We start from the raw sequence: 11,868 nt of genomic DNA, 5'->3' as shown, positions 1-11,868 counted from the left end.
AAGAGTTTAAAAAGCTGTTTTCAGTCCATTCAAATCTGCTAAAGGGATGTTTTACTCAGCTGAAGTAGTGAGGTTGTTTGAAGGTCACAGTAACAGACTAGCTGGAGGAAAACAGATTCTGCAATTCAAGCATTGACCAGCAGGTGGCGCTTCAAGAGCAAACCTGAGCCTAGAGCTTAAAGGAACTGACTTTACATGTTATTTATGAATAAAAGGTTTAAAGTCAACAAGTAAAACCGACAAATAAGAAAAAGGCATTTTCCCTCTGACGCAGCTTTTAAACGCTCATGTACTTTTTAGGAGAATGTGACCCTAAAATCTACACCTAGGCTTCCGGCTGCCAACACCTCCTCTTCGAGCTGCATTTGCCTCTTTAGGCCTCTCTGAGCTGCACTCTTCCTGTTGCAACGATTCTGATTAGAGCAGACCTTTCTTTAGTCGGCCGCGCTGAAGTGAAGTTTTGACTGCACTTCCGCTTTCATGCCAGCCTTGGTGCTGCACAAGTTTGTGTAGAATGTGAGTGATCTGTGTTGAGAAAGCCATCCGTCGGCTTATCGTAGGTTCAAGCATCAGTCATCAGGTTGGGCGTATCTAGAAAAGAAAGCTGTTTGTGCTGAACTTTTCACATTCTTTAATCAGAAACCTCGTGCAAGCAAACCGCATATATCTTCACTAGAAGATGTGAAGATCGTAAACAAAAGATTTATATTCCTTCAGCAGTGACTTTCCTCTAGCACCCAATGGTTGAGCTGTTAACAGTTTTTTTTTTTCCCCACTCAGATATTTGGTGCATCTCTGCAGCTCCTCCAGGGTTACTCTGCCTCATGGCTGCTTCTCTAGATAGATAGATAATTAATTACTTTATTGATCCCTGATAGGGAAACTTCATCTGCCCGATAGCATAGATAAAAACGTGTAAAATAGGATAAAAAAGACATAAAATTGGATTTGAAAAAAAAAAAAAAGAAGTATAAAAATTTTATTAAAACGCTGTCCTTCAAGAGGCATTAAACTGTCTAATGGTGGCCGTTCTGCTTCTCATGGAGATCAGTTTGGCTCCTTTCCTGAGCAACCATAATGCTGTGCAATAGATGGCTCCCATTGGCCCTTATTAACTTCATCATTGCTCTAGTCCTTTTCCCCACCAGTTCCTCCATAGAGACTGCCTCCCTCCCCATCACTGTCGCACACCTCCTGATGAACTTGTCTATTCTTCTACCATCGCTGCTAGTAATGCTGTTTCCCCAGCAGACATCCGCAAACACAGCAGCTCTGGCCGCGACTGACTGGTAAAAGAGGAAAAGCATATCCCAACACACGTGAAACGGCCTAAGTCATCTGGGGGAGTAGAGTCTGCTTTGCCCCTTTATGTTTGCCTGCACCGACCACTCCAACTTACTTCCAGGTACTTGTATGTGGAGACCACCTCGATTTCCACATCGTCCATGATGACAGGTCTATGTTGAGCTCTCCTCTTGCTAAAGTCTACAATCATCTCCTTTGTTTTGCCAGAGTTTACAGTTTTCGATCACAGCTCTGTACGCTCCGATTCGTCTCTCCTTTCTCTCCTAATGCTCTCCTTTCAGTTCAGATCCACAGACGGGCTTTGGCAGGTTAGAATTCTTGCCACGTTTAGATAATGGATTAAGTGAGACGATGAAAATTAGGGCTGTTCTTTTCTAACCTTATCCCTTCTTCAAAACTTCTCCACGACTGTATCCTTGATTTGTCTGACGTCTTCTTGATGCTTGTTTGTTCTCTCATGCTCTCTAACAAACCTCTGAGGCCTTCAGAGAAAGGCTCGAGTTACAGTGAGTTCCACACATGTTCTCCATTTATTCAGGGGACGTTTGTTAAAGGATTTAATTCACCGGATAGGATTAAAGGGTATTGGAGTAAACACAAATGCATGCCAAACTTTCAGACTTTTGTTTTGAAAACAAATAATTTCCCTTCCTGTTTAACAATAATGAACTACTGTGTGCTGATCTGTCGCATATCCCCATAAAATACACTGAGTTTTGTAGTCACATCACAAATACGTTAAGTAATACTGTTCTTAGTGTTCTTCCTCATTTGTTTGAAATCTTTCACCGGCGAGTGGATGAGGCATGTCTGCCCCAAGCTGCAGTGGCCAGCCTCTCTGGCGAGGCAAAAACTCGCCCACGGACGGGGAAGCATCCCTTGGGAGCGTGGGCCGACCTGCTGGGACTGAGAGACTGAGATCTCTGCGGCCTTTTCACCGCCGTTATCCGGTCTGAGGAGTCTCTCGTCGGGCATCTCCCGTTGCTGGAGCGCAGAGATGCGGCAGCGGAGGACCCTAACCCTGCCCTGGAAGCTGGAACAACAACAACAAGTGGTTAGATTGAACGGAGGAGATTTAAAAAGAGCCTGGTTCTGCAGTCTGTTGATAGCATGGATGTATAGAAACCTGGTGGATGGTGGTTGGTCTGCCCAGCAGGGCGGTAGTCTTCAATCTCTAAGCTCCGGCTGTTCCTGACAGCCTGGAGGGAGCGCAGGCTCGTCTGCCGAGGCGACCTTGTGCTGCCCGTGGATGCTGCAGGCAGGAAACGATGACATTTACCCGCCGTTTGAGTCAGTAGAACATCCTGACCATAGCTGGAAATGTATGCGGTGAAGAAATGTACATAATAAACCAACAATCTTGCCGGTATAAGCCTAAAAATAAGTTCTGCAGGGTCGATAATAAACTAAGATTTAGGTATTAAATCTCCCCCATAAGTTGTTGTTGCGTGACTGGCGCGTGATGGTGCGTTCCAGTTGTGGGTGCGTGTACCTTTATTCTGAGCGAGCCTCAGCAGCTTGAACTGGGTTACTTGTTGGTGAAGTTTGCTCAGTTTTGGACTTTGGCAGCCCTGCTTAGCTGCTGGCATCGGTAACTTGCAGGTGAAAGAGCTCGGTGCCGTCAGACCGGGCCTGCAGGGCGAAGCCGGAGGCGCGCTGTTTTTATTTCCCAAGTCGTCGGCAATGTCAGCCTCGGTGTTCCAATAGAAGGGCAACGTGTCTGGGTTTTTCCTCCAGGGAGCTGCAGCAGGCATGGAAATATATTCCTGTCTTAAACCTGAAACGCGTAGACCGAAAAGTTATTTTTTTTAAAGCGTATAGGGTAAATATAATCTTAATATACATACACACATACAATGCCCTCTACAGTTAGAGGCACCTCGTGTAAAGAATGTGTTAAACAGCCTAAGAGTAAATGGTTGCTATGAAAACTCTGGGATGTCTCTCTTTGCTTGCTTCTCCTCCAGCCTGTTTGTTTTAATTAGTGCTCCGGCCATAAATAGGAAGCTTTGTCATGTTGCTATTTTCTCGTGGCAGTGTCATTCCGACTTCTGAAGACAAAAACACATCTGCCTTACTTGTATGACTCGTCTTTCTCATACTGAAATTTAGTTCGGATGGGCTGTTTCCATGCCAGGGAAACAGGAAATCACACATTTCAAGCTAAAAGGTCCTTGACTCTCTGATCTACTTTAAAAATATACTTTTTAACAGCATTTTAGAAGAATTGTTGGAGATTTTGTTCAAAACAAGGATTTCCTCATTTTTCCTCCCTCCCACTCAATACATGTTGGTAAATTGGAAGATGGGAAGAAGCTGGACTGCGTGGAGAGAAAGAAAAACCCAGGAGCTTCTCTTTCCTGCAAGGCAACAGTGCAAACCCCCGCACCGCCAAGCCTCTCATGCACTGCAAAAACAGATCCAAAAATAAGTAAAATGTTCCTAAAATTTGAGTTTTTGTCCTTGATATGAGCAGGTTAACAATATTACCTGCCAACGGAATGAGTATTTTCACCCCTAAAATAAGATAATTAGATATCCTGCACTTGAAATAAGAGGATAGAGATGAGTTGTTCCTATTTTAAGTGCATAAATCTTATTCCATTGGCAGATTATCTTATTTATCTGCTCAAATCAAGGACAGATACACTAATTCTAAGAAAATTTAACTTATTTTTAGTTTCGTTTTTGCAGTGTGCCCTTCATACTCACTGTTTTCCTGTAGTCTGGCCATGATGTGGACGTCTGTTATATCCTGCAGTTTGTAGTTTGTCGCTATGAAGTCGTCAGAGTGCGTCACCTTAACACGGTCTGTGCAAAGTCACAAATGAGATGTTTATTTTTTTTTCTGTAATCGTGTTACTAACTTAATTGATTTAGTAGGTTGGAATAAAAAAAGGAGGAATAAAAAAAAACATTTCGAGTTCTTACAGTGAAATAAAATCCTATTTTGAATTTTTTTTTTTAATAATGTCTTCATAAGGGCCAAAGCCACTGACAAAAGTCTCTCTGCAGTAAGTCTGGCCTTTTAAAATGCACGGTATGTCTGTCTTGCTTCGATTCACGTATCCTGCTAAGATGCCATGTGGTGGAAACGATCTTAAAGTTCACCGTGCCATTTCCACAACATCATCGTGCATTCTTGACAGATTGGAAGATCGTGTGGGTCAACTTCCTTGTTTTCTGTCCACTTCCTGTCAGCCGCCCCCTTTATCTGGACAAAGCTCGCGTTTCGTTATTGTTGTTTATTTATTCATCTCCCTGCATATTTTTTGTACATATTTCTAAAGAGTGCGATCTGATCTATTATCTACCTGATGTAAGTAAGTAAAACTTTATTTATAAAGCACTTCTCAAGATAAAAATCAGAAGGTGCTTTACAGACAAAATGGTAGAAAATACACAAGACGAAATCAAAACAAAAGCAAATTTAAAAAGAGCTCTAACAGGAGTGTGGGGGATGTAACAGTTCAGCGATGCGGAGCGGTGTCTGTCCATGCACGGCTCTAAAAGTCAAAACCGAGATCTTGAAATGCGCACAATAATAAACCGGGAGCCAATGAAGTTGCATTAGAGGTGGAGTCACGTGACAAGCTGCAGCATTTTGTACAGACTGATGTCATTCTCTTAATCTGTTTTTGTCATCATCCATATATGAAAGTATTTATTATATTTAGGCCACAACAGCTTGTTTGGCGTTTCCTGATTTTCAGCTTAACTTGGAGCGCTTCTATCATATACCCGACCGTTTACTTCCCTAGATCAGTAATCCGTAACACCGCGGTGACAGATGTTCCCACAGCCAGACTACCTTTTAACCATTTTCTGTATCAACCAACAAAGCTGGGGGAGAAACAGTTAGCAGCAACACCCCCGTTCTTTCTTAAACTTGACCCTTTGACCTAGCGTCCAGTGCTTCTCTGTATAAAGGGGTTTTGCATTTGTGTAAGCTTGTAAATGAAATGTGTCAAAACAAGGATCTCAGACGAGGGCCTTACCTAAACTGTCAGAGTCGCTGAGCGATGTGCTCGCCAATGTTTTGTCCCGACCGAAGCCCGAGGAGACACTGGGCAAGTGAGCGGAGACCGCTGCCTGTCTGTAGAGGTAGTATCTCGATCCTGGCGACGGTAAGAAATAAAGTAAAGCAATCACCACGGGTCACTCTGGGTGTTTTTTTGGTGGACATCAGTAAGGTGCTGAATGTGCGCAGCTGATTTCTGACTTCGATCCAGCTTGTTCATCAGTCCACGACACGCAGCCTCCATCTCAGGGCTGGGGTCGTCCAGAACGTGTCGGCACCATCTGAGAGCAGACTCCCCGCCCGCAAACGAGCGCTTGTTTGATGGTTCATATAACCTGTGAAGAAGGAGGGGGGGGAAGATATTCACTCACTTCAGCTCACAACGAGGAACTGGGCTGTGTGCACTGCCCTGCAAAAGTATTTAAGCTCCTTGAACGTTTTCACATTTCGTCTCTTTTATCTCAGTAATAACACACATCAAAGTTTGTGGTTGTAACCTGACAAAAGGTGAAGATGTTTAGTGGATATGAAAGCTTTTGGAAGACTGGATGTGGCCTTTCTTTTTTTTTTTTTTTTTACAAAACAAGTCATTTAAAGTTGGTAATCTGGACAAGAGATTTGTGTAATCATATAAACCGCCACACTAAGAGAGACTATCTCCGGCGTTGTGATGGAACCTACCAGCTCTCTTCATCTTCTGTGCTTCCCTCCACTTCAAGGATATCCACCACGTCCAGAGCCGACAGCTTCTCCTCTAAGTCTTCGTCACCATCCCAGAGGTCTTTTTCACTGTCATAGTAGTACAAAGCGTTGTCCGAGCTATACCACGGCTGAGGTGAACTGCTGCCAGACTTTAGACTGTCCAGTCTTATTCTAGCATCCATGGCAAACGATCTACCCTTGCAGTTCTTGACACTTGCCGGCTCAGGCTCGGTCCAGAAGTTGCAGTACAGATCCGACTGTTCGTCCTGCCACGCACTGCTGCTTTTTGCGTCGCTACCGACGCCATTATGGTTGATACTTGCACCAAACTCTGCCTGCCTTTGACCGCACGAACATTGTCTCCGGCTGCTTTTCGTCTGGTCTTGATGCTCCATTCTCTGAAATCCTCAGACCTCCTTGTGGCGCCGAGCTCCCATCCAGGGAGGTCGATCAAACCTTGAACGGATCCGGATAAAGCAGCTGTGTTAAAGCTGCGAAATTCTGCCCGTTTTCTTCATCGCACACAAGCAAACTTCTATTGACCCAGATTTGTTGAGTGGGGCTGTTAAGTGAAGGACTCAACAGATTGGATGGATTAAGAGAAGCATCAGGGTCTTAACTGGATTAAAGAGGCCACAGGCAGCTACTAAGAAATAAAAAGAGCCACTTGGCATCACACTGTCATGTCTAATATTGACACCATATTTAGCGTAGTGAACGTAACAGAAATAGATGGGCACACACATCGTCATGGTCCACGTCTTCACCTTTCTGTGGACTTCTCTGTGTATTAGATGTATTGGATGGGGCTCCAGATTCTTTTAGGGTTCTTGTGTTAAATCCTGTCGCATTCTGCCCTCTGACGACCTCAGCTGTTCAAGAACACCGGTGCGGATTATGAAATGGGACCAGCAGAGACTTCCCTCTCTCTACTTCGTAATATGGCAAACCAGAGGACCCTTCAGAAGACAGCGCGGGGAGCTGGGAAGGTCATAACACTGATTTAGTTTGACTTGTATATATGAAGATTCACTGTATATAATTGAATGCACCTTCCCTACTCTGCACCTTCTTGTATGAGCCGATGTGACGAGTGAATTTCTCCATTGTGAGATCAATAAAGACTATCTTATCTCTTATCTTATCTTATTGACAGGGTCAGACTGAGGTGTGATCTTCATCCACAGGCGGATTACCCGGCAGCTTTTCAGCTTTCCCTAGACCCAAGTTAAACCCAAGATTCGACTTCCTCACATCCAAAGTCAAGTGATCAAGCCCTATTTTAATTCCGTATACTATGTTAAGTGAGCCATATTGTAAATGGCAGAAGTTTTGCAACCATACCAGTCTAGACCAGAAGATAAGACGATGCCCGGCTGGGATTATGGCCACTGACAGGTGACGTGAATGATTATCTCTTCATCCTGGCAACTGTTAGTGTATGCGATTGGGGAGTAAGAAAGTAAACATTTTGTCATCAGATTAAATGGGTTAAAGGCTAGAAGAACAGGTAAGCTGTTGGATATGAGTAGGTCTGACGGAGAGGGCCATATTATGAGGGCTAGAGGAAAGAGTCAATGGGTGTTCCTGGTCTGCAGAGGTCAAAAATCAATAAAAAGTGGTCTAAGAAAGCAAGAGCAATGAAGCAGTAACAAAGTCATGGGTAGCCAAGGTTCAATGGTGCACATGGGGAGCGAAGGCTGGTCAGTGTGACTAAATTGTTGCGATGTGATGGCAAATTGTCAGTATACACGGTACATTGCAGACTATGGTGCTGTGTACCGGTCATTCTTACGCAGATCCCTGTCCACCACTGAAAACACCAATGGGTACGCAACCGTCATGTTCTGGAGCATGGATCAGTGGAAGAAGGTAGACTGGTCCAATGAATCACATTTGTTTTTTACATGGATGGCTGGAAGTATGTGCCTCTGTTACCTGGAAAACAGATTGCAGCAGGGTGCACAATGTAAAGAAAGGGAAGGGTGGAGTGATGAGGTGGGCAATGTCCAGCTGTTAAACCTCGGGTCGTATCCACGAGGACGCTACTTTGACACCTACCGCTACGTGCTAATTGCTGTGGTCTCTTTCGGGGGGGGGGGGGGGGGGGGGGAATGATTGCACCCTACCATGAAGCAAAAATGGTCCATATAATCCTGAGAAGTTAGCTAATTTTATCATTTTAGTAAACAGTGGGACGCTGTGCTACAGTATGCACCGTAGACTGTTAATGTCAGCTAACACGCTAGCTCTACCATGTTAGCTAGCATTAAAAATTTAGCTCAGTTTAGCATAAACTTTATAGTGAACATAACAGACTATGAGGGATGTGCTATGAAAACAAGTCCGATCCATGGAGGTCGTACCTTTCAGCACACAGCTGCAGAACCTTCAGGGTTCAGACCGGGATGTCTCTACGGGTCAGTATCGGCCCGGTGGTCATCTTGCTACACCTCATCAGTGAAAACACTTTTGTTGATCTGTGGTTTTTGGATATTTTTTTTTTAAAAATCTGTCCTTTTGTTTTTGAAGGACTATGCTTTGCCTCTCAGTTGTTTTACCTAAGCCCGTTGTGCAACCACATAGTTACGAGATAATCTTCAGTAGATTGTCTGTGAACTGACGTGAAAAAAAACATTCTGTAGTTAAAAACAACCACGAAGATGCTCTGAATTTAAAACACTTCCCTATTTTGTGTCAGTCTCACTTTACGCTGACACTTTTTTTAAGCTGTTAGGTATTTGAATTTATAGTAAAGCGTCCCATTTCCTGTGTCACAACGTTCCTTAGTTTGGAGTTGCAATGTTGGCAAAGAAAATAGATCAGACAATATCCCGACGGATGAAGTGGAGAAGAAAGTAGCAGAAAAACACGAGACACTCAAGGACTTTAATTCAGTGAATATTTATTTCACCAAATAAATCCAGTCTTGGTCACATTGTAGGAGGAAAAATGTTTGGTTGAAGGTGTGGAAAGGTGAAAGCTTGTTGAACCATCGGCTGCATCTGGGTGTGGTCCTGTCTGCAAGCAAATGTGTATTTAGTGACGTCGCAGGACACAAGTGTCTGTTTAAAACAGCTCCAAGCTTAAACACCTACAACTTTGTTCTGTTATGCATGACTCTCTTTTGTGTGGATCTAATGACGTAGAAAAACAAAAGTGAGGCGCTCAGGAGGTTGAAACAGTTTCAGGGTTTTGGACTGAGTCGGGCCGAGCGGTTTCTGCTCCGCCTTGTGGCATGGTAATGATCTTAGTTTTACCAAATTGCTTTGTTTCTGTCTCTGAAATAACTGAGAAATACGTGTGTTTTTTCTCTGTACAAAGAAATCCAGGAGGTAGCAAAGGCAATCTAGTTTCATTTTTATGTAAACATTTGAGGTCTGTTTTTTTTAATGAAAACATTAATTAAATATTAACAATAAATCAAATTCAGTGCAAGTAATTGCCTTCAGAGGAAATCTAATAAATCAGGGATTCCCAAGATTTTCAGCCTGTGAACCCCAGAATAACAGTGCCAGAGATTGGCGACCCCATTTTGTCGAGTGGGAATCTGTTTTTCTTTCTTTACTCCTGTAAAATTACGAGAGTAAAGTAATATTTTTGTGAGAAGTCTTACCAAAAAATAAAGTCATCCCCTGCATTAAAATGAGGGATGGGGAGCATCTTGTAAAACATCCGACCCCCACTTTGGTAAATAGAGTCCACCAGTTTGCAATTTAATGGTAGTATAAATCCATCTGTTCTCTGAAGGCTGGAGGTTTGTTACACATTAGTGAACAGAGCAATACCACGACAGGGAGGAGGTTGTAAAGTTGGAAAAAACAACATCCCCACACGGCCCTGTTCAATTTGTTCTCCTAAAATAGAAATAGGGCAGAACTTCAAACTCACCAAGACACGCCTATCAGAGTAGCAGCTAAAGTAACTCTGGAGAAGCTACACTGGCACGCAGCTCAGGTGGAATAATCTGTTGAAAGGACAACACAAGGAGACGCTGTTGAAAGAAATCTGTAAGAAGATGACCCAGAGCTAAAATGCAACGTTTTAGAGTAAAATATGCATGTGTTAGAACGCCCAAGTCAAAGTGCAGACCCGAATTGCGAAGCCGGGTACAGGTTTTGAGAAAATGATGTGCATGTTACTTTTGCAAAGATTTCCATCTCTAAATGTGCGTCTGTAATTACTGCAAAAGGTGGTTCAACAAAACATTTCCCCAGGGCCCCTGAATACTAATGCATGACAAAAATCTTTGATTTTCATATAAAACAAACAAAAACAATTTTTGTTAAACCTATAGGTCATTTTGCTTTCACTTCTCAATTATGTGCTACTACTTTGTGTTAGTCACATATTTTCTTGATAAAACACATTGAATTGTGTTGTTTTAAATAATGTGACGAAACATGAAAAAGTACGTAGGGCAAGAAATCTACTTTTAAGAGGTTTTTAAGGGATCTAGACAGGGGCCGACAGGGGCCAGTGACCCTGTAGCACTGGCCCCTTTATGGCCTCCTGAAGTCATGATACTAAATCAGTTTCTCATGAGGATATGCGCTTGCACAGACACCGTAACTGATTGTTCCCTTGGACCAACCTCATTTTTTTTTTTACATTGTTTTACTTTAACAATGATTTAAAAGTTACAATTTTGAGTTTTAGCTTTAGTCATACATAGTTTTCCTCTGCTAGGTCAGGGGTCTCAAACCTGCAGTTCCAGAGCCACAAGTGCCACCGTGGTTCACTTAATGATAAAAAATTGCCCTGTTTCTTTTTTCTTTCATTATTTTGTTCTGTGCCCCTATGAAAAAAATTCAAATTTGGTCCAGAACCAGCAATCTTTGCCTTTCACTAAAAGTTGTCGTTATTGTTCCTTAAAGTCACAGCACACATATTTGACCACAGTCTGTCGGTGGCGTAACTAACCTTCCCCAAAATAAAAAAAAATTAAAAAAAACCACCAGCATCATCCTGTCTATGTTTCTACACCATGTTGCCCTTAGTTACTCTGTGTGTGTGTACACACATCCTCCAAATCGTCCCCGCCTCATTTTAAAGCGGTAGGTGGAGGTTGTTCTCCTGCGCGCCGCGCCGCGCAGCACCTGCGCCTCATCTCCCCGCCCTCCGCCGGCCCCGGGCGCCCGTTTCCTCTTCGTCGCCGCCGATGTCTACCCGGTACACCGGACCGTCCGACTGACCCGACCCCCGTCATCCCCTTTGCGGCCTGCCGCATAAAAATGAGGAGCGACGACCGCGCATTTAAACGGTGAAGAGCCCACCTGTGCCGGCTGGAAATGCAGGACAAAAGCGGCAAAGGAGCAGCCGGGAGCCGGTCGGAGGGACGACGCAGCCCCGCAGCGCAGGGTAAGAGAGGAAGAAAAGGCATTTGAGGGTATCCTTCAAAGTATTCGTTGTTTGTTGACTTATTGAGCCCTTTAGAAGGTTTCCGCTTAAAATGTCGGGGCTGATGCCGACGGGTAATCTGCTACCGTCATCAGATGAAGCAGCCCAACCTGTCTAGTAGACATTGCTGTGCGGAGGTGAGATACCTGCGCTCTGGTACAGATGTAGGCTTGGCGGACGCGCCGGACGACGCACTGCGCCCCAAGGTGACCTACTCTCTAGCAGATGTGTGCGCACGACCGCTTTCAAGGAACTGCCACACCGATTCCGCGGTATCTTGTATTCAGTTTCTAATGACTAGGTGGGACCTGAAATAGTTTCATCTCAGGTCAACTCGTTTGCTTGATTTCGCAGTTCGGTCATCCGACATCTCAATTACCCAAAGGAAAAAAAAGCAGTGCTTTTGTGTGCAGTAGCTATTTGTCTATTTCTTGGTCTGC

General features: G+C 43.9%; 1 protein-coding gene across 1 annotated transcript; it reads right to left on the bottom strand.

Annotated features, from left to right (window-relative positions):
- Positions 1–774: 774 nt before the first annotated feature.
- LOC118556487 (SLAIN motif-containing protein-like) lies at positions 775–6,887 on the bottom strand. Its single transcript, XM_036143250.1, has 7 exons — positions 6,008–6,887; positions 5,528–5,661; positions 5,304–5,423; positions 4,018–4,116; positions 2,798–3,082; positions 2,432–2,557; positions 775–2,338 (listed from the first exon to the last, which is right to left on the bottom strand). Exons 1-7 carry the CDS (start codon positions 6,421–6,423, stop codon positions 2,091–2,093), a joined length of 1,428 nt encoding a protein of 475 aa, XP_035999143.1. The 5' UTR covers positions 6,424–6,887; the 3' UTR covers positions 775–2,090.
- Positions 6,888–11,868: the final 4,981 nt, after the last annotated feature.

The sequence above is a fragment of the Fundulus heteroclitus genome, chromosome 11, assembly GCF_011125445.2.
Source record: "Fundulus heteroclitus isolate FHET01 chromosome 11, MU-UCD_Fhet_4.1, whole genome shotgun sequence".
NCBI classification, from domain to species: domain Eukaryota; kingdom Metazoa; phylum Chordata; class Actinopteri; order Cyprinodontiformes; family Fundulidae; genus Fundulus; species Fundulus heteroclitus.
This window is presented reverse-complemented; position numbering and strand designations above follow the sequence as displayed.